General features: G+C 43.1%; 1 protein-coding gene across 2 annotated transcripts in view; it reads right to left on the bottom strand.

The window, feature by feature from the left end:
* Nucleotides 1–420: 420 nt before the first annotated feature.
* nexmifb (neurite extension and migration factor b) overlaps nt 421–23680 on the bottom strand; it is a 51626-nt gene continuing 28366 nt past the window's right edge. Inside the window, exons 2-5 of one of the 2 annotated variants that reach the window (XR_011694723.1) lie at nt 12599–12729; nt 3713–7931; nt 2405–3187; nt 421–1399 (exon numbers count right to left, since the gene is read on the bottom strand). Coding sequence is in view for 1 of the 2 variants with exons in the window: in XM_071506933.1 (XP_071363034.1) it covers nt 3010–3187; nt 3713–7931; nt 12599–12680 (4479 nt within the window). In the remaining variant the exon portion in view is untranslated. Of the gene's footprint in view, nt 3188–3712; nt 7932–12598; nt 12730–23680 lie in introns of both variants that reach the window. The other variant, XM_071506933.1, reaches the window with a different exon arrangement.

Here is a 23680-nt window from a genome sequence, read left to right as displayed (position 1 = left end):
GAGCCAGAGCCAGACTCGTGCAGAAATTAAAATGCCTTTCCTTGAAGAATCCCCTAATGTAACAAATAGGGACAGACTAATTGGAATTGTTAAGGTTGTATTTATACTTGGACTTTTTTGTGGCAAGACCAGACACTGACAATAAAGTATTATATTTTTCCCTATTGCAATTATTATAGTCGTACCACTTATGTGTGGGGCGGGGGAGGTGGGGGGTACTTCACTCCTGACATCTCAGTGAGCTGTCTGTAATACTAATTACATATTAATTTAACATTTATAATTATTATTTCAAATAGATTGAATTAGTTTGCAGAGAAGTTAATGGTATGGAGATTTTATGTTTCCTGTTTATACTGTAGTTACTGGCTACAGCAAAGGGTGGGCGGTAAAAAACACAACCCAACTCTCTTCAGAAAGCAGCATTCAAAATCTTATTTTAATTTGTATATTTACTCCATAAACATTATTACAAAACTCAGCAAGTTACCAATATTACATTATCACCATACAGGCTTGATCACAAATATTTAAAACCTTTGCAACAGTTACAACAAAACAAAAAACAAAATAATACTCAAATAATTTACATGAAAATCTATAAAACAGCAAATTGTTCACAAATTATATTTTTTTCCAAGTTTTCATTTTTTTTCTTTGCTTATTTGTGTTTTGCACAGTAACACAACACTCTCACAACAAGATCATGGTCTTATTACAAAACTCCCAACAAAATGTAAATATTTCTAGTTTTCTGTTGATACTTTCATATTTTGGTTTTTAAAACCAGAAACTTGTCATTGTATATCCTTTCCACTGCCCATAGAGGCGCATAAAAGGTTACTCACACACACAAATACTTCACAGCACTTTCTAAGAAAAATATACACTTACAAAATATGTTACAAATTGGCACACAAAAAATATACAAGATTTTGTAGTGTCAAGAGTTCATTAAGATTCCTTCTGGTAACAACTCTAGACAGTATATATAAAGCTCGGTAATCTTTTAATGAAAAGAGCAAAAGTAATTCCAATCATTGTCAAAGAATCATGAAGTGAATACATCAAACATAACATTATAATATACATTCATAAAGAGGGTTAGGTACCTAATCTATTTTGCATTTCTTTTTTTTGTTAACTCTGGGAAAAAAATAAAAGGAAAGAAAAAAGAAAACAATTGACAGCTTTCTTAGCACCATTAACATGAGGCAGCTCAACAGTGGCACATTTTAAAAACAAAAAGAAGAGAAAAAAAACTAAAAAAAAAACTATGAACTCAGAGAAGTACATTCAATTTGACAATAGGCAGAAATGAGAGAAGGCAGACTAAATGGGCTTGCAGCCCATGTGGAGCTTCCCATCAGCAGCTTGTCTTGGTCCTAACCCTGATACACTGGAGAAAAGAAACAAAGGATCATGGCAGAGAGGAGAGAAAGAAGAGACAGAGAAAGATTGATTATGAATCTTGCCATATGCAAGCAGTCAATTACTATCACCTGTGCGTCAGAATTACCATATCCAGTGTGACAAGGTCTGTTTTTAAATCAAGCTTCAATTTGTCCGCACATCTCCATGCAGTCTCATGCAATTACTGCTGAGTTTAAAAATAAAATTCAACCTTCAAAAGAGAGAGAAACTATAGGCCTATTGTTTGAGTATATATTTGTAAAAGATACACTTGTAGCCAGTTGACAGGGCTCTGCATTTCTCCTGAAATTCATTCATTATATAAAATCAAACAATTTTATAGCCGATTAGATATGATTGTAAGGTCCATTTCAGGTGGATTTATTTAAGGGCAGTGAGATTGTGAATGACCCCCAAATAATTATTATAAATGGTCTGGGAATACACTGGATCCGACTGTAGCAGTACATTTGTTTTTCCATTTGGTGCCCTTATTTGGCCTTGACTTTGACAATATTTTCTGCCAAAATGTTGACCAATTAAAACTGAGACGACAATTAAAGACAACATATAAAAGAAAGTACCTTCAAAAGAAAGAAGTTAAATTTAGACATTAGATGAAAATTGAACCGAAACAATCAGAGACTGAATACATCTTGTGAAGTATGGCAGTGTTAGGAAATAAATTACATGAGAATGTCAAGAAAAATTACTGTATAAATTACCATTTCGGGTAAGATAGAAGTAAGATTCCCACGTGGAGCTAATGCAACGACATGCTTTCCTTGATTTACAAGACTACTGATTCCATTTGTACTGAAGACTGCTTTCACATTCACATTAAACCTAACTGCAAAAATGTAATGTCCATTCACAACTGATGCGTGCATCAGAATCTCTATGAGTAATAAACCACCTTGAATTTCCAGTACAAAACAGCTATTCGGTGAGGCACAGCCTCTGGCAAATGACAAATAATTTCCTTGCTTACCCTCAAACATCTGCACTACACTCTTCTTGGTCCAGAGAAAGCTCATTTGAACATCTCCTTTTTTCATCTTCTTCCTCTACAGTAGCCTTCAGAGCAGATCTCCCCTTTGCCTCTCTTTTGTTGCTTCTCAGTGCCAGGCGATGTTGAGGTAAATTGAATTTGGCAAACAAAGTGGGGGAAACGAGGAGAATTCAGAGTCTTTCTGATTTGGTTTAGTGAGTGGTAGTGTACCACTGCCAGCTGTTGGTGCCTTTCATCAGAGGAGAGAGAAAAGTCCCAAATAAAGAATTCCTGTAGTGGCAAGTCTCTGTAAGTAGTCTCCAACCCGAGCAGCCAATATTCCAATGGATAGAAAAGAGGAACAGCCAATATTCACACATATATAAGAGGTCATTTACACAGCATTGTTACTTTTGGCACATTGATTTTAAGATTATAATTATCTTTTTTTGCAAATATTGCATGTCCCTGTACAACAACATTGACAAAAATACTCTGAGGGTGGAGCTTTTATGAATTTGCAAGGCGTAAAAATGTAAATTTAGGTAACCAGTTCCTCTAAACTCCAGAAGAAAAAAAAATGCTTGATAAAAGGAAATGGGGAGTCATTCCAACTTTGAGGGGGAAAAAAAAGACAATGTCTGATATGTCATCAATACAAAATGGTCCCATCTTGTGTTTTCAAGATGTCTTGGGCTTAGATAGGGCTCATTAATTGTAGGTTTCCCTCTTGAAATGAGCCAGGCAGTGTATGAAGGACAGCAACAACAGGACATCCATATTCTGCATACAAAAACAGATGAGGAGGAGGGGTGCGTAGATGTCACTCAATGCATTTGTGTATATAGCTACATCTTTAGGGAAAAGGGGGAATAAATACATAATTCAGGGGAGTTAGTTCTGCTGAGAAAATACAAAAACAAAGTTCCTCAAAAAGGCGACAGAACTGTTTTCAAGGCTTATTCTTTTTTTTTTTTTCAGACAAAAATAAAACAAAAAACGACTATAAGAAGAACAAACAAAGCAGAAACAACAAAAGCAAGAAAAATGCAGCCGTGGTCGTTTCAAATCTCAATCAAGCTTGACACAATCACTCAATAGGTAGTTTGCAAAGTACAAGAAGTTTTTCATGCAGATATTAATTTCCTCTTCGGGGGGGTTAAAAGGAAGTGGGAGTAGTCAGGGGGAACGTAGTACTCATGCAGCTCTGGCATAGCGTCAGTGTAGGTATGCTTGGGAGGGAGGGCTGAGCAGGTAGTGGGGGAAAGTGAGAAGGGGGTGCAACAGCAGCTGATAACAAAATATTACCTCAGTTTCTCAAAAGAGGTCATCAGTGCTATGTCCTTATTTGGGTCCCTCTCACCTCGCTTCCCCTTCAGTGTCTCAATCCGAGGGAACTTTGCACTGGTCTTGTGGCGGTACAGCTTTTTGTGTGCAGGCCCAGGGTTAATAAAGTTGGGTTTATCAAACATGTTACAGCCCAGAGCTAGTTGGGGGAATAAGGGATGAGATGGGTTGAATTTGGCCTGGTTTTTTCCTCCCTTTCCCCCAGCCTTTCTGCCTCTCCCAGCCCCCGTTAGCGTGGCTCCTTTTTTCTTCAGGTCAGCCTCTGTGCCTGCCAAGATTTTGAGGGTCTTTAGGTTGAGGCTGTTGGCCTCGGAGGGCATACAGGCCTCCGACATGGGATTCCACAGTGGCTCAATGGAGGCCATCATGAACCTTTGGACCTCAGCCATGCCAGAGACAATGTTGGACAGAATATTAGAGGGCTCCTCAAATTCTCTCTGGTCGTCCCCTACAAGACTGTTGCTCTCTGACCAGCCGGTGCCAGACCAGTCCCCAGTGCTGCTACTGTCAGTCAGGCCTGTGCCACAACCACCTGCCTGGTTCTTTGCTGCCTTCCCCTCTAACATGGCCTTTATCTTTTTGGTGGAACGTGAGTTCTGTTTAGGGGTCTTTGCCTTTTCTGACTTGGGAGCTCTGGGAGCTCTGACTTTCTTTGGGCTCTGTCCTGCAGCTGTCTGTTTGCAATTGCCTTTCCTCTTTGACTTGATGCTTTTCACACCAGGCAGCATCTCACCAGTCTGTTCGTCAAATTCAGTAACTCCCAGTTCCTTTTTATCTAAACCTAACACATCCTGACTGTTGAAGTTGTGCAGTGGAAATTGGCTTTCTTCCACTGTGTATGCATTTGCTGTGTGCTCTTGTTGCTGCATAACATCACAGTTCCACTTCACCTCCCTATTGCAGTCCATAGTCATATCATTCACATCCTGGAATTCTCCAACATTCCCTGCTATCTTCATCTCACGCCCCACCACCTGGGGGGACAGGTTGGGGGTCTCAGGAGGGGAAAGCTCTGACAGTGATGAGTGTCTAAACTTGTCAGGGGTGAAGTTGGAGATATCCAGCAGGTCTGAGGACTCCCTGAGTGGGGTTAGGGCGTCTACACTCTGCTGAATCACCACTTTAGGACTGCAGTGAGCTAAGAAGCTGTCTCGGCCCTCCTCCTCACCCTCCCGCTCACAAGACTTGAGGCTGAGGGAGCTGTAATTGCTGGAGGAGGCTGACAGAGAGCCCACTGAGTCATAGCTGATGAGCCTGCCATTGTCTGTGCACAGGGACCCTCTCTGGTATTGCACCTGGCCCTCCACACAGACAGACTGACACACTTGCAGATCTGCCCTGGGCTGCAGCCCAGCCTCAGTCAGGTAGCTCTTCTCATAAAGCATCCTGTCGGCCTCAGGGCTGAGCTGGCTGTAGTTAGACACTGGCAGGCTGTCGTTCAGGGGCACAGCACCTGGGAAGTTGTTGGGTAAGATAGGGGTCTCAGGGGTTTCTGGCCCAAAGCTCTGGCTATGACTTGCACAGAGCTGCGGGTGCCACATCTGGGGGAAGCTGGGGCAGTTCTGGGGAGACTGCTGGAGCTCGGACTCGGAGGGAGGCGAGAGGACGCAACTCTGAGCCAGCTGCAGAGACGAAAACTGTTTCTCCTCTAGCGACAGCCCCAGAGGATACTGCTGCCTAGAGGGCTGCTGGGGGAAATAAGAGATAGTTGCTCCACCAGAAGAGTCTGTAGCATCTAACAGGGTCTGCAGGTAGCCCCCTGGGATGACAGGGACACCCGCCTCCACGTCCTCTGAGGAGGGGGCTTTGTCAGGAGAGCAGGTGGACGAAACAAAGGGAAATTTCTCCTCAGATGTGTGAGCAGTGGCGGTATTGTCAGAGAAATTGGGTTTGACTGTAGTTGAGCTAATGCCTGCCTCTTCTAACCCAGCAGTAGGGTCCTCAATCTGTGCTGCAGCAACACAGGCATCCGTTTCATTTGTCACGCTCCTCCCCTCCTCTCCCTCTGCCTCTTTCATTTTCTTGCTCCTCAGCCTGGCTTCGCTTTTGAATTTCCTTATCCTGACTGTTTTATTTCCTCCCAATCTCCTCCCCTCCCTCTCCTCTCTCTCCTGGGAGCGGCTCTTGGCCGTAACTGTGTGCGTGATGGAGTTTGTGTCTAATGTGACTGGGAGGCCTGGGGCTGCTATTATTCCCCCTACCGTGGGGGTGGCCTCCTCTTTAGTGACACCTCCCTGGCCCTGATCAGAGAGAGGGGAGCCCTGTGCTGTTGCTGATTGCTCCACAGCATGAATCCTCTGAACCTTAAGCCTGTTTGCAATCTTGTATTTCCTTTTGGGATGACTAGAATTAAAAGGGCGATGATGGCGTCCGTTTAGATGAAAACCGCGTTGTTGTTTATCTCTGGCAGCCAGCTTAAGCTGTTCCTGTCTCTCTCTTTGCCTCTCCTGCCAGAAATCCTTCAAAGGAGCCAGTGTCTCATATTTGCTTACTGAGTCCGCGGTTAAGCTCACAGTAGCATCCACAGGGTCTAACTTGCCCAGTTTCACTGACATGAGTCTCTCTCCTTTAAACCTGTTGATGATGATGTACTTGATGACCACAGGTGGCTCTTTGCGACAGGATTTCCGACGTTTTTTGGGGCACCAGTCTACATCCTCCTCCTCTTTCTGACCAGCAGGAGCTTTCTCTTTTTTCTCTGCGTTCTTCTCACTCTCGAGCGAGTCAACATCATATAAGTAATCATCGCTGTATCGAACCTTTCTCTTGGAGCGCAAGCCATAGTTAAGAGGGTTGGAGGGGCTGAGAAATCTCTTAGAGTGGCCCTTTTTAAATTTGCCCTCCTGCAGAGTGTCTGAGGAGGAGCCAGTGCAGGAGCTGTCATCACTGAATTCTCCTGACTCCTCTGTGGAATTGAAGTCCATTAGGTAATTGACTTTGGGAGTGGACATAGGTGAGCCTTGAGAGCCGTCAAGGGGGCTCCTACCACTGCAGTCCCCAGCCTTTCCTTCCTGTCCTGTCTCCAGGATGAGCTCATCAGTTTTGGGCTGAAGCTCCTCAGCACTCCTCCTCAAGACTCCCACTCCTTCCTCTTTCTTGGCACAGTTGGCCAGGACACTAGGGAAGAAGTTGAACTGTGTCTCCTCCTGGAGCACATTTGTTTTTTCCCTCATGTTGTCCTGGAAAGACTCATAACGAATCTTCAGAGAACAGACGTCGCTGCTTAAAGTTGAATCATCATCTTCGTCATCAAATAGATTGTCAACATCTTCCTCAGAGAAAAGGTTGACTGACAGTTCATTCTTAGAACAAAGGTCCAGCAGTTCCATCTTACTCTCGCTGATGAAGGACTCAAAGTAGCCCCAGTCCTGACCGGCATTAGCCAGGAGAACCTCCTCTCCACTCACTTTGTCCAGTAACAGTCCCTCATACAAGTTCTTAGCTGTTGCATCATCCTCTGGGTCATCACAATCCTCTGTTGTTTTGTTTCCATCCACTCTCTTGCCCTCACCTGGGGCTTTCGGCAGAGGAAAGCTAAGTAACTGGTCAGAGAGGAGCTGTTCTCCGTAGTGACTCACTGCCTCCCCCGCATGGCTCAGGCACTGGATGCTGATGTTGTTGATGTCAGAAAAGTCCTCTCGGCTCACATCCCCTATTCTTACACTTAGCCCAGTCTCTGTGTCGGGGTTGGCGGTAGGGTCATGGGGCGTGTTCTGGATGGAATTAGGGTCGGTAGCATCACGGGTTTCAATGAAGCAGCCGAGACAGGTGCGGGAAGGCTGAAGGAGACACTCCTCTGTTAGGGCAGACACAGTGCCAGGCTCCATCATTGTAGCTGAAAGAGGGAGGGCAATGGGCAGCGGAAGGGGACTCTTCTGGGCGTCTCCTGTTGAGCCCCAGGAGCTTAAAGCTGGGGTGGGAAGTGATATAGGAGTGGGAGTGTGGTGGAGGTGGGGAACTACAGTTGGAGAGTCATCGGAGGGAGGGCAGGGGGCCACTGTGAGGCCCAGAGAGGGGTCAGTGCCAATGGGCAGGGGGAGGCTTGGCGATGTAGGTGTGGTCCTCTGGTGTGTTGGGCAGGCTCGCTGGGAAGTCTCTGCAGCAGGTGGAGGCGAAGATGGAGGGAGAGCAGCATCAACGAGCCCACACAGACTCAGATCACCACCCTGCTCACATACCCCTAGGAGAAAAAAAAGAATAAAAGATTTTAGTTCTTTGAACCATAAGTCTGAAGTTAAATTACTTCTTGTTCTGTAGTTACACTGACATTTCTTCTGAGCTGTTGAAATGCAATTAGTGTCAATTAACCCCCTAGAGCTCAAAATGTCATTTTGTGATGCCTGCCTTAAACATTGACTTTCAGTTGTGGTACTAGATTCAGTAACAGGTATTAGCAATGACAAGTTGGGTACTGCATTACTGCTTGATGTTCAAATGTAAAAGTCTAGACCAGGCAAGACTTGACACAGCCATATTAAATTCACACCAAATTCTCAGAAAACATAAAGAAAAGTAAAATCTCCAGCATCCCATTGAGTTAACATGTGAAAGTGAAAGTGATAAAGAGCTCCTAGAAATCCATTTGTTCTCTTTATTAGAACAAAATGATGAGTTTTTCTTAGCCTACAGGAAGCAAGTTCTCAGAAACAACAACTCCCTCTGAGTGTCCTGGAAGTGGGTGTTAGTGATCAATGGAATGACTTGTACAATTATGCAACATTTGTTTCATGAGATAATAGTTACTAAATGGGTTGAATTTGGTGTTAAATAAAGTTTTCATTCATAGACAGAGAGTGGGAAAAGGCACTCTGAAATGTTACTAAAAATAATGATAGATCAGAAATCATCACTCCTGTGGTATTATATGTATTCCTTTACCAACCGAAGAGCAATGTATGACATCAAATAATGCAGTAATCCTGCTTTACCTCCTCCTCCTTCTAGCATTTCATCTGTATAGACACAGATACAGCTTAACTCTGAAGTAACAAGATACCACAAAATGACACAGCAACAATAGCAGTAATGACTAAATTGAAAGTAGGTTTTGGTGATTTTCTACAGGTCGATGGTGACAATGTCTTAATCAGTTGAAGACATCCATCTGATGAGTAACAATCAAAACCCACAGAAGCAGGCTTGTAGCAGCAGGCAGATAGCTTTGTTTGCTCTGCATAATTAGATGACAGCAGAGGAGGCAGGTACGTACACATGGGACACGACAGGCCCATATGTTGGAGACTGTATAACCAATATCATCTACACCTGCCTCCCTCTACAATCCCAAGCTGCTGCCTCACACACTCTTTAAAACCGTGCCAGAAAAAAATTTAAATTGAAAAACATACCACAGCAATTAATGTGTTCACAGAGGTTAACTAGCAACGTCCCCCATTTTAGGATGGATGCGCCTAATCATTATTGAGGTAGGGATAAATGCTTGAGGGGGAGACTGCTTAACAAACGGCATTCAACATGGCTGTATTGGTGGTGAGTAAATCTTTGAATATGGATATGATTTGAGAGTGATTTAACGAGGTAATGAATTTTCTGAGAGCAGGTCTCTCTGGGTCTGCGGCCTGCAGACACATTGGAGCAACCAGAACGCCTACTAAAAGCATACAACTGCGCTACTGTCATCCTTAATGAAGAAAACCTCAGGAGAAATATGCATCTTCTCTCTTCCTCTCATAGTCAGAAAACTGTTATAGCAGCAACTTGTCAGAGGCTGCAGCAGCAACACAGCGAGGCGTTTGCCATCAGTTCCCTTCAATCTGTGAGCCAAAATGACCTCTGAGCAAAAGCATGTTACTGACACATTACCAGCCACATGGCATTGTATCGCACTTATTGTAAAGACAGGAGCAAGACTACAATTACATTTTTCCAGGCATCGACACAATTTATCTGGATTTATTTGGTATTACATGCAAACAGTCCCAGTACTTGAAATCTACCAAGTAATTTTCCAGCACTCATAGGCAAGACACATATCAAGAAATGATTACTTATCTCTTTCATTAGCCCTACAAAAGAGCAAGGCCACAGAAAGAGGGAAATTACAAAAAAAGGGGAGAAATGAACTTCCTTTCTTCCCCATGCTCACATGAAACCTAAGCTGCCACCTAATATTGCCAAAAGATTGTTCAAAATTGCTGTGAAACATTAAACTCATATTGAGAAATGTGTTTCCTCAGGGTTTATAATGGATTAACAATCTATCCTATCCAATGTGTGCATGCATGTGATTTTCTGGTGTGTGTGTGTGTGTGTGTGAGAGAGAGAGAGAGAGAGAGAGAGAGAGAGAGAGAGAGAGAGAGAGAGAGAGAGAAAGGGTGTGTGTGCATGCGTGGATGCATGTGTGCATGATAGAGTGTGAGTATTGGCTTGGGGGTATAGTGTTATCGAGAGGCCATCTGTCTCCAGCTGGACCATTAGCTCTTCAGCTGTTCAGAATGTGCCACAGATCAGTCAGTCAGACAGGTACACAAACACACACACACACACAAACACACATACTTGGGTTTTTACAACGATGACTGTAGTTGACAAATTGAGTTTGACATTAGAGGTCAAAGGGGGATCGGCAGCCTCATATTCACTGATACGGTACAGCATAATGTTAGCACTGCATCTAGGCTGGCAAATGTAAACAAGATAAACATCCAAAATGCTCACTGCTGCCAGAATTCAATATCTAGCTTACAGAAAGAGCAGCTCGCATCCTAATAAAAAACAAGCTTTATGCACTCTGAGATCATTCTAACACAGCTGTAGGTTTATAACTGTGTTATTAGGAGAAGTGCTCCTTGAATAGAAACTGAGGCTGGATGTGACACAGCTCATGCAAGCTGGCATGGACATTCACCACTGAACATATGGAAGAACCCCGGCTGCTGGCAGGTGGCAGTGATCTTCTGATCCCCAGCCCTGCCAAGCCCAGCCATGCTAGACAGCCCAACCACCGCCAAACTAGACCAGACCAGACCAGCCCAGACCAGTTAGTGCTCAGAGCTCTCAGATTCTCCTCTCTCGCTTTCTGGCCACGGCAATTCAGGGCTTCATCCACCTGAGGTAAGGCCGAGCCGCCCTGTGCCAGGCGCCTCTCCGGGGAGAAGAGCCCATGCAGAGGGACATGGTCATGGACATGAGGAGAGAGACAAGTTGGCGTCTGTGGCCTCATCTATTAGTGTGTCAGATGCCACACAAGCACTCACAGCCACACATGCACATACACACGTATATCCATCTTTTCCTCTCATCATTTTATAAGCACTTTATAAATAGGAACAGAAAATATAACTGTCTATATGACGACCATCTGTCCCTGACATCAACATGATTGAAGTCACACATTCATTCCACCTGACCAAAGGAATAAAATAGCTCAAATATCACAATATGAAGTACAGTGTAAATTAAAACAGCTTTCTCCTTTTAATGGCTTTTTGAAATCATTCCACATTCATACCCCGACCCCCCCTTTCTTTCTAGTCTTCCTCCCCTTTCTGCTCACTATCTTCATCCCTTCCAACTTCCCTGCTCCTTATCCCTGTAATATGAAGGCTTTTACAGTGGTAAAATGCCGAGCTAGCCGTTCTGCAGCTCAGCCACCCGGGGCGTTCCCTAATCCAGCTGGTAGGCCAGCCACAGAAGCCACTTGCTACCTTTTGCTCCATCTTCACTATATGACATTTTGTGAATGGTCGGGGGGAAATCAATCCAGCCAGTACAGGATGTTCATAACAAGTGGTGAGTAACTGCAGCATGATTCATGGCCATCCTCCTCAGAGAGCTGCCCTATTCCTGCTCAATGGAGCTGCTCTCACCCTTTCCTCTATTTCTCTTTTTCCTACTCTCATTCTCCATCTTCTCTCTCTCTTACTCTCTCTCTCTCTCTTTCTTCCTCTCAGTTCCTCTCCAGGAACAGACTAGTGCTGGGGATAATCTGTGTGATTCACACAGTGGGAACCGGTCAGTCCCTAGTGAGCCTGACCAGAGCTGAAACACCGAGATAAACCTCATCTAAGGATCAGTGGTGCTCAGTAGAGGTAAACTATAGGGGGCAGTAGGTAGTGGCTGAATGTGTTCTGGAAACTGCACCACAGCAGTGGAGCTTTTTGTCACGCAAAGGGAACGTTCTGTACTGCAAATGTACCTGGATTAATTTGAATTAAGTTTTTATCAAGAGTTTGCACCATGTGAATATTATGATGCATCGTTTATGAGCAGTGGGTGCAACCTAAAAACAAAAGCTAAACAACTACATAAATCTGAATAAACAGTATTTTACACAGAAACCTTCATTTGTGTATGCTAATGAATGTGAAGAAGTGTGAAAGAATAAATCACCCTTTTTCACATTTGCACCTCTTTATGCCAAAAGGTAAATGTCAAATTTCTGAGTTGTGGAAGCATCGAGAGAGAGGATTAACAATAGCTTAAAAAGCTTCATTCAATGTTTCTTTTCCACTTTTCATTTAAAAAAGACAGGATGTGTTTCACATTCCCCATATCTTGTCAAACAGCTTAAAACTGAGGGTGAAAAGCTAATTCAAGAAAGCGAGTTCCATAGTATGCAGTAATACTAATTGTCTTTTCAAAGTTTTCAAGCTGCTGAGAGAGAATCGTTGTCATTAAGCTTTCATTTATTCTAACGAATGCTTGATTATTCTTGGGAAAATTAAAAATTCTTCTCTTAGGTCAACAACCAAGTATCTGTAAATGTTATAAGCAAATTTAAAAGGCAAAATTAACATTTTCATCTCCATTGCTCAGTTTAACAAGAAGTTAGAAGTAATGAATGAATATTATGTTTACAAGCTATAAAAAAATGAATAGTTTCACCTGTATTCTCCAATACATTTGCAGTCTCTGGTTCTGAAGTCTTCACAATCAATGTGAGACTGCTGTCTGTTAATACATCCATCAATACGGCCTTACGCTGCACCTCCTACGCATCATTTTGACTGTCCCACCTGTTGAAAGAGAAAGCCAGAGAGAAACAGAGAAGACGGAGGGAGAAAACGAAAGAGACGTGAGTACGAAGGGAATCAATAAAGGGTGACTGCCATGTCTCTAATGCAGAATAACATTAATGGCACAGCATTAGATTTCATCACAAAAAAGACTGACACAAGAAACAGGCAAACACAAAGTTGCAGTAATTGTAGAAAAAGCTCCAAACATGATAGAGACATCAAAGAAGCCCTTGGGGCGCTAAACAATCAGTCATTTCTTCTCTGTATCACAGAATCGTGTCTAAAATTAATTTAAACTTTGCCAACCAAGAAAGTACACAAAGAATCACAGCTGAGATCACTATGGCAACTGTATGCCATACTATTCTATTTTAAGCTTCATTTAACATTTATAGCAGAGTTGTTAACCTATGCGAACCTTACATAGGCGGCTCTGAGCATATTTGTTTATTGTAATTAGCTGACTCCCTCCCTCACGTGTGCCTCGGCAGCAAGCAAAACCAACCCACCTCAAAGAGGAGAGACTAAAGTGATGTGACTGAGGCGGTGACAGCAAACTGTGAACACTAACAATACTTTTTACTGTAGCAAGAGATTGTGAAAGTGGGGGTGGGGATGGTTGAGAGTAAATATAGCAGGATGCAGTGCACTAGGCACGATGTCATACAAAACAATACGTTAAAGATAAAAGAGAGGAGAGAGGTTGAAGTTTGTCAGCCTCTTGAAATCGGGCGGGGTGGCACAGAGAAGAAAAGGCATATTAATCTAGAGTGATTCTTGAAAGAATAATGACGGCACGAGAGACTATGGGCCAGTAAATGATGAACATTTGATGCTGTGGCCTCCTGCCTGTTTATATTGTTTTCTTTTTTTTTCAGCTACTGCAGTCCTTCTCCAGAGGAGTGGTGCTGCAGGATGACAAATGAGCCAGGGGAGGGGATCTAATAACATGATCTCCTTGTGGTGTGAGATGGGAGATTAAGACAGACGGCAGACAATAAGACAAAGGTAGTGTGCAGCTGACTACAAACAACTGCCATCTCTTTCATCCTATTGCTTCTAAATGTCATTAGCTGTTCACTGACCTGAGTGGCAGAGTTACCTGAAGGGAACCCCCGCTTCAGCTTATACTAGCAGACACACCGGCTCAGTGGGTAATTACCTCATGAGCCATCACATCTGCTCATGTGTGCAGCAGGTACAGGGACCCTGTAGGTAGACCCAGCCACAACCTGTTCTTCTCTTCATTGAGAGGCGCTACTACTCCTAAAGCTGAAGCTTAGCTAAGAGATGGTTTTGGGGTCATCTTGTACCAATTCAGCACACTGAGAAACTGCAATTCTACATCTGGCAATACATACATTTTCCTCGACAAGCATGAATTGGAATTGGATATCCTTTCCTGAACTGGCTGACCCAGATGAGCTAAGCCCGTCCTTATCAATGCAACAATCCCTAAGTCTCTGAAAAAGGGAAGTCACAGCAGCACCCTATTAAAAATAGGCTGTAGCCACCGTGCAGTGTGTCTCCGAGTGGCAGTGACACAACACACAGCTGGGATGCTGGTCAGGCTACAGAGGTCCTGCCAGAGCTCAGCGCCTAGAGCTGCTTGTGGATGTGTAGCAAGTTATGTGTGTGTGTGTGTGTGTGTGTGTGTGTTTATGTCCAATTGCATGTGTGGTAGACAAAGCCCCAGGGCCGAGGATCCACAGCATCAGCATCCACTGGCAGAAGCTGCACATACAATCACATGAAGAGAGAAATAGAGAGTGGCGGAGAGACAACACTCCCAACACCCCTCCTGCCAGCCAGCTTCAAATGTGTTTATTTTCCACATTATTCATGATTCTCCTGTATGCTGCCCCTCTCTCCCTCCCTTCACCATCTCCACCACTCTGTCAAGACCTGACGAGAGGCCATTTCAATAATGAAGATGGACTAACTGCAATAGAGAGTGCACATAAATTGGAGCTACAGCCAACAAGCATGTCCAATTTGCCAAACGGTTAAGCCTGATGTCTGGGTGCAGCTTTAAGAGAGCGCCGCGGCTGCCGTCAACAGGTTTGTGCTGACCTGATTCATCCATCCACATCATTAATACTTCACAGAGGGTACCACCATTTAACTCTGCAGCAGGAAACCGCTCTTTAAACACCACGCATTAGGGCACGTAATCACTGTGCACTCATTTCTGGAGCATTCAGCAGGTGCAGGAAAATGGCTAGTGCTTCTGACCTCTCCATTGTTCTTTGCGTGTGCGCCGGGGTTCTTTGCACGATGCGAAACAGAAATAGAGACAAAGAGCAGAGAGTGGGAAAAGCCAAACAGAATGATTAGGATTTGATTTATTCTTTTAAACCCTCCTCCACCTCCTCCACACACCATGTGTTAATGTGCAAGCTGGATAACAAGATAAGAACATGTTTACTCGCGCTATATGGAACTTATCAGCACCACAATCAAATTCCTGCAAGCCTCTTCCTGTGTCCTCGTTTCAATGCATTTCTCCTCGATTCGATTGCATTTCTCTCCAATGAAGCAGCAACAAGAGGGATGGCTGGAGTTGGATCGTGTATAATTGCAGAAAATACGAAGCAGGGCCCCACAGCAGTAGTATATGTCGGTACAAAGGGCTCATTGTGTCAATAAAGGGAGAGAGTCAGGGGCCAAGGAATAGATCCCCAACAGAGGAGCTCTCAAAGAGGGCATAGCGCCACAGGGAACACTGATCCAAACAGACAGTGCTGAAATGGCGACTCCTCTTTTCAGCACAGGTATACAGTTTCAGAACAGGTTCAGCGGCTGGCTGCAGACAGGCTGAGTAACCTGCCTCACACGCAACTCACGGTAATACTCTTGAGCTTGTGAGCTCGCAGCAGTACGTGGCAGGAGTACAGAGAAACACAAATCCAATACAGGCACAGGTACACAGTAATACATATATACATTTTTAAAAAATAACACACACATGCATTGTATTCTCAGGCATACTATATTTGCAGGTATGAACTTCTTTGTCTTTCATCTTACTGGCCAGAATTTCTATATCTGCAAAGAAAAGATTCACTGAAAACTAGACTGTGAATGGTAGTGAGAGTCTAGGCTCCTTTTTAATATAAGTAGAGACACTTCTATGTTGAAAACAATTTTTCACTTGCCCGGGTCTCTGAATTTAACGTCCTACTTCCTACGTCCCACTTCCTACCATTCCTCAACACCCAGAAAGCTGCAGATGTCTCTGATTGAGGGAGAACATACAAACTCCACACAAACAGGCCACTGCTGTCTTGAGATCAGGCAACAGTGCTGCCACCTAAGCCGTCATGCCACTTCCTTTGTTTCTCCATCCCTGTCATCAACTAACTATGGATACTCTCTGGTTAATTCACAGGTGGACTACTGAGGTCTTGCACAGTCCCTCTCCTGTTAATGTCTCTGTTCCTTCTATGTTTCAGAAGAAGCAGTAACTCTCTGGTTCTCTTCCTCCCACTCTGTTTCTCTCTCACAAACATGAGCATTGTTCTGTCGAAGGTCAACAGTTCTCCTTACAACTGATATGTCAGAGCTCTCCTCTTATGAGTGTCCTGACTCACCAGGCCAACCTCAAAGATGGAGCGCTCGCCAATGGCGGACAGATCAAACACTTTGCATCACCTCACGTTGGTTTAGTCCTTAGGTTAAATGCTTCATTTAAACACAATGCAAACACTACAGCCGACTGCCTGTTGACCATCAACTTGCTTATATTCTGCGCCTGCATGAGTAAAGTTGTTTGTAGTTAGGGCTGGCAGATAAAGCTGAGATCACTATCACAATATTAAAACAAAGGGGTTTTTTTTCTTCATCAATATACTATCACAATAAAGTATCCGTCAGAAATACATCAGTTAGATCTCTACACACGTAAAACATGAACTTAAACCTTGGGGGCATTATAACAATCGATAAACACAACATATTATCTATCACTGTAAAGAGTTGAAATGCTGAACATGTTAGCAAACAGCTGCATTTTCATGCCTTGAGCAGAAATAGAGCAAGATTAGCATTTATTTGAAGCATTTATGTCTGTCTGATGAATATAAGTCCAATATTTACTCTGTTTTTGCTCTGTTTTGTTCTCCTGAGGGAAATACTGTGACCCTTTAGCTGATAAATGCTCCACTAGCTATTCACTTTGTCTGTCTGCTGTTTGATGCTGGCCAGGTAGAGTATAGTGTAGGTTTTTAGAGTTGTTTTTTGCTGAATACAGCTGCCTGCAGAATCTGGAAACAGTGATGAGGGGGCGGTGATACTGAACCAAAACATTAAAATTGCAGCTATAAAACAAAAACAATGAGTTAATAAACATGATAAAGCTCCATGGAGGTGACAGGGATTGTGTAGAAGCATGATCAATTCTCTGTGGGTTCATCCCTATCACTGACCCCTTACATGTATTTTTATTCATTGTTTTTACAAAAAATATTGATTATAGCATCTTTAAATTAGTAATTATAGTTTGCTTCAACTCATAATCAGCACAATGAATTATGTCATGTTCAAAAAGAGTTTGATCAATTCCACTAACACAAAACACTAACAGTGAATTACAAAAAAAATTTGAATTATATTATTTGTAACCCTCTTTGTAATCCAAACACATGACAGAATCAAGTGTAGAGCTGATCAACACAACAGCTCCGATAATTTGGCGGCTTAGTGTGTCAGGGCCGTAAGAGATCTACATTAGCAGGTGTAGGTGTCCTGAATCATGCCTGTGTTTTTGTTTCAGCTGCCTCTCAACACAAAGCTTCACTTGGCTGACTCTGTTTGTCAGGTAATATCTGTGCCACAGCTGAAGACAAATCTCAATGATTTTGTCTCTGACATATGTAAAGAGAGAGAAAAAAATCCCACTTTCTTATCTTAATTCAGTGGTGCCATCTACATGTGCCTCTGCTACCGGACAGCTTCTCTGCCAGATGTTTGGTGCTGTATTTGATCAAACATCCACACCTAAAACCCCTGACATGGCCACGGTGATGGCAAAGATATTGTATCTGCTTGAGATAATCATCATCAATCACAGGCAGCTGAAGAGCCCAGGAAGCGCCTGATGGGTAGAGATTGAGTATGAATCAGGATTATAGAGCTGGATCTTTATCAGCACAGCACAACCTGCAGAGCCAGACCTGGACAATTGTCGCCACTGTTACCTCTAAGGGCTCTGTCTGCCTCAGAATAAAGGTGCAGATATGTCAGAATCTAGCTTTTTCTCAGGAGACTGCTCAGTCCATTAGTATTTTTCTCTTAATGAGATTGCAAGACTGCTGAAATATGGTATGTGAGTAACACTTTTAGCAGGATTTAATCCTGGCTCAGCGTGTGGCTTCAGAGACAAGTGGATTTTAACTCACTCATGTGCTTTTAGCCCACATCTCCTGAAATTGTCTCGCTTTCATGTCTACTTAAAGGAGCAATTCACCAACTTATTTGTGGAGGTCTTGTCAATTGGTTTGTCCTGTCAATCATATACAATGAATATATAGTATTTTGGTCATGTGATTAGAAAATTTCCATTTCAACTAATTCTCATGATGCTGCTGTTTCCAAGGTCAATGATAAACCCTCAACCTCAAGAATTCTCTAGTATGTGTGACACAAAGACCCCTAAGGTCTTTAAGACTCCGATCTAACTAAAATCCAGCTGTGGTTGCTTTGAGGTTCTTGCAGGGAGAGAAATTGAAATGGCCTTTCTAACTGTTCTATCTGCAGTTGGTAAGGTTTTAGGTAATATTTTGGGCACAATTTTGATTCTTTATTCCTGGATCTTGGTTGGTCAGATTAGGATACACAAGGTCAGGAAGGTTCCTGTTGGAACAAGCAACCACTGAGCTGTGAGCAGCAGAGTGCAGCTATTAGTGGCCAAATGGACTTGTTAGCTTAGACTGACACTAAAAGGTATGGGGTGACCTGCACATACTGTAGGTCAAATTTAAAAAAAAAAAAAAAAAAAAGGTTTCCAAATGCAAATGGATTTTTCAACATTTAAAGGACGTTTGTAATAACATAACCTTAACTTACTGCAAACCAAGTTCAACTTCAGTACACCAGCAGGTGGACACCAAAACATGAACACCTGTAAAATATTACTCAATACAACACAATATCTCTCAAATACTCTAAAATACCACATTTGCAAAATAGATAACTAATGTTTTGTTGAAGATGCCATTGGATTGAATTGCATAATTGCATTCCATTCTATTCTATCCACGCTGGACTAAGTAGAGTAACATTAAGACCTCATTGGTGAATTGTTTTGTACTGTAATGCATTACATAGGAAGTTGTTGTGCTTTGTCTTGACGATGGTAGTATTTATGAAATATTGTAACTATTGCATTAAACTGAATTATATTTTACACTGTATTTTACTTTTGTTTGTGTTATTGTGTCAATGATTATATTTCATTGGAGGAAAGCCAGAACAGGTAAATCCTCCACTTCAGGTCTGTGTTTGTTGGCTATTAAATATTTAACAAATAAAACATTTATTTCCTTTGCATTACATTTTTAAACATGAGACACTGTTTGATTTAAACATGTAAAAAATATTTTTTTTAAAATTTCAAAATCACAGTGCATTTTTATAATTAACCAACACAGTGAATTGCTGCAGCTGTTTCATTGAAGAAGATATTGTACCTACAGCATTCCATGGTGATATTTGTTATTAAGTATTTATTATAATGGAAAATATGCACTTGCTAACAGAAGAAGACAGCAGATTAATGTATTGTTAAATTTGTTATTCTCAAAGTTAGCTTTACATACATGCACGCACAACATTTAATGGATCATAACCTTTTTCATTTAGCTTCCTTGTCCAGTGTCAAATCAAGTGCATGTTGAATGACATATAACTTTTAAATTGCCATATATTAACTGATGACTCAGTCTGATTCTCTGTTTATCATTTGCACAGCCTGACCTCTCCAACAGCGAGGAGAAGAAGGCTGAGAGAGATAAGGAGAGGAGAGAAATAAGTGGAAGGGGGGGTCAAGAGTGAGGAGGGAGACGGCCGATTGCAATGCATCACTGCATGCCTCCAGAGGCTGCTGCTGCATGTGTTTACAGTGCTTCTTCATGCATACATGTAGAGATGATGAGTCAAAACAAGACACCTGCTTAAAACAAAAAGAAAAAAGTGATGGAGTCTAAATGGGGATGGAGCCCTGCCAGCGAAGAAGAATGGCAATAAGGCAGACAGTAGGCAAGGTGTTAAAAGTTGATTAGGTTGTTAAAGGTCACATAGTCAGGCCTCATCAGCTGTCCCAACGGAGCACAGGAAGCGGCTCGCGGCCTCAGCACTGCTGCTAATGAGACAGAGGCAATGGCATCCTCACTAACATATGGATATATCCTGCTCCCATGTACAGCACTCTCCTTATGGTACATGAGAATACACACCAGTACCCTGTTAATGTGATGACATTAACAAAAGCACATCTCAAAGTCTGAGGTTGCTATAACAAGCGTCGCACAAGAACACACACAAAGGGGGAACACTGGGTGAGGCACAAAAAGCTAAATTATTCGATCACAGGAATTGCAATGCACTGTAGGTTTATACATGCTGATACACACTCACATGTACACACACATACATGGACTAACACACCATAAACTCTCACATTACAGATTCATTTGCTCATTTGAGCAAATCTATGTTTGGTCCACCCACTGCTCATGAAGGGTCAGTCTTATGAAACGATTGCGTATTTAATGAGGCTCTGCATACAAGCAGCTCTGCGCACAAGCTCACACACACACACACTTTCCCATACACACTCATTACATACACAGTGCTCCCACTCAGTACAGTTAAAAAGATGCTGATGTATGAGTAAGTGCTGGTAAATACAGAAGATGCATCCACCCCCCAGAAACACAGAGCCAAAACTACTGATCATGACCAGCCCTATAAACTCCTGACTTTTACACACAAAGCAACACAAGCTTGTAGCCCATGCATCAAATAATCTTTACTGCAATAGCTAAAAAAAAAGGTCAACCATCAGACATGCAATTATCATATTTCCAACAGGTGCATTTATTAGACCTACGCTTCATTTGCTTTGCTGAATCTAAATCAGGCTGGGGGGGGGGGGGGGGGGGGGGGGGGGGGGGATTACACTGCAGTGATCAGTGCTAATACAGTGACATAATGTCCTGCAGGTTTACATGCCTGCAATGGCACTCTGTCAATGCCTGTTTCTGCCACAACAATGCCTGTCAGACACATTATGGGTTGAAGTGATCAATATTTTTTATTACCACCACTTTGTTCTACCTCTCTCACATACACTTCAGAATAATTGACATTTATGCAATTTTCAGGGCCACTGCCTTTCTTTTCTTCTTGTGTGTCTGTGGATGTGTGCGTGTTCCTAACTAAATGAACATGTGGCAGCATTTGACTCTGGTTATGCATCTGAATGTGTGCAGGAGTGTGTGTTTGTGGGCTGATCTGTGTGAGGTTGTGTTTGTGTTCGATATTGTGCATATACTGTGTGCACATGTTCGTGCACGTCTGGTCGTGGAAGAACTTAAAGTTAAAGTCCCTCAAAATGAGAAGCCCTTAAAGGTGAGGCTAGATCGCAGGAAAAGGGCATCAGAACAAGAAGTGATGATGGTCGCTATGGTGCTGGCCTCCATGGTAGCCAATCACAGCTGAGAGAAGAATAAAAACAGCACATGTAGCAACACAGAGATATAGTGTATCCCTTTTTATTCAACCTCTGCAAGAACAGACTTGCCAATGGTGGAGATGGTGGAAAAACAGCAAAATCACACTCAATATCAGTGTTGGCTACAACTGACATCAATGGCTAATCAATAGAGCAATGCACCTATGGGAGACATGTTCCATTAAGTCTGCGGGTCAATGTGTTTGCCAGTAGATAGCACTGGTTTATTTTCCCTGATGCTTGTCCCCAGCCCTACACCCCACATGCTTGATTAGCTGCCCTGCTTGACTCCATTGATGTGTATCAGTGGTCACCCCAGAGTCCTATCGGCCAGGGACTCTCAGAAGGCAGAGAGTGAGCGCATACGACCTCTGCCCTCTGACCCAGGATGACCCTCAGCTAATTAGGTGTGTGTGTTTACCAAACATCTGCTCCATCTTGCACCATTACTCTACTGTCTGAAATACAGAATTACATTCACAACACAGACACAAATAGTACTAGTGAGTTATGACGCAGAGGTGGGCTAAATAAGAAAAAGCAGACAAAAACTGCAGCCAAATTTCAACTACTCAGTTTGTCACAGTATTGGCTGCTTTAATGAAACAGTGAAAATGTGGGTTTAATTATTACATCAGTGGTTATTCGTCCTTTTTTATCAGAAGCGAGCTCTTTTGTCAGCACCTACATGTCATCACTACACAGACTGACAAACAGAATGTGAGAACACGCACGTAACACAAGAGCTAGTAATTAATGAAATGACCTCTGAATGCTGCACCTACAGCAGCCACCTCTCATCGCAGCTACACACACACACACACACACACACACACACACACACACACACACACACACACACACATACACACGCACACACACACTAGAATAGCATGGCTGTCTGTAGCTGCTGGAACCTGCCAATTATTCTGTACTTTACTGGACCCTCGCTCCATCGGAGGTGTGATTGGAATAACAACCATCCTCTGAACAACGCAATTCTCCATTCCCTGTAGAGCAGCGTTGAACCAGCAGGGGAAGAAGGAAGGGAGCGCGACGAGGTGGTAGGAAGCGGATGTATACAAGACGGAGGAAGTGGAGAGAGAGAGAAAGCAAAAAGCTGAGGATTACATGATGAAGGAGAGGAAGGGGAGGAGAGGGGAAGAAGTCAAAGCTGGGGCTCCCTGGCAACATGCAGAGGCAGAGGCAGTGTGAGAGTGAGTGCTGTCTGAGTGACACTCACTCTCATATCCCCCCCTCTGGGGAAATAACCCCCTTAATCCAGCATGCTCTTTCAGATAGACAAGATCCCCCTTCTTCTCCCAGCAAGGATATGAAACGCTCCCCCTTGTGATTCAAATACCAGAGATGAGGGCTGGAAATCGAATAGACAACAATGTGACGTGGAGCAGCTAGAGAAAGACATCAATGTCCCCGTCTCCTCCTCTCTGGCAGCTGACTTGCTGCCACAGAAGGAGGCACAAAGTCATTGGTTCACACCAAAGGAAGTGGCCTGCCATTGGCTCGTTTGTTGGGAGGTGGCATAACAGTGGTAGTAAGAGCCACAATAATAGATAGTCAGGTGCCTTTTTACTGCCAGCATCTTCTTACCATAGGAGGAAGAAAAACTTATTTCATGTAAGAACATTTGTGCATTTATGTCACGATACAGTGTGAATATTTTTTTCATTTTGTTTAAAATAACTGTCCTAAATACACAGCTCATTGGTTTCAGAAAATTCACCCACTGTATTCTTCCAGCCATTTTAATGCCTAGTCCCTTTTTTATAAGCATACACAATGTGACGGAGTTAATTAACAGTACGCAGCACTGGACGGACCAGGGAATCAATAAAGTCAAGGCGGGCCCAGTCGCAGCAGGCCGAGCGGCAGGACCCGCCAACCACGCAGGCTTTTCAGTGTGAACCGAGGGAGGTCTTTTTCTCTCCATACTGGTAAATCACTCCACAGCCAGGCTGCTCAGTGCACAGAGTGAACTGCAGAGCTAGGCCGACACAGTGTGATATTATATTAGCATTACAAAGGCTTTCCCACCATCTGTGACACACAGTGGAAAAAAATCACTTTTCTGTGTCCAAGCCCTGAGTGCTGATGTTTCCATAGGTTTCTGGGAGGAGGGCTGATGGGAGTGTGGCTGGGGATGACAAACAAAACATGCATTTATTGCATCCTCTCTGACACGCGTGATTCACC

The sequence above is a fragment of the Trachinotus anak genome, unplaced genomic scaffold (genome assembly GCF_046630095.1).
Source record: "Trachinotus anak isolate AG129_WGS33_773 ecotype Australia unplaced genomic scaffold, CSIRO_AGI_Tana_v1 ptg000021l, whole genome shotgun sequence".
Taxonomy (NCBI): Eukaryota; Metazoa; Chordata; class Actinopteri; order Carangiformes; family Carangidae; genus Trachinotus; species Trachinotus anak.
Note: the sequence above shows the minus strand (reverse complement) of the source record. Positions and strands in the feature narration are given on the sequence as shown.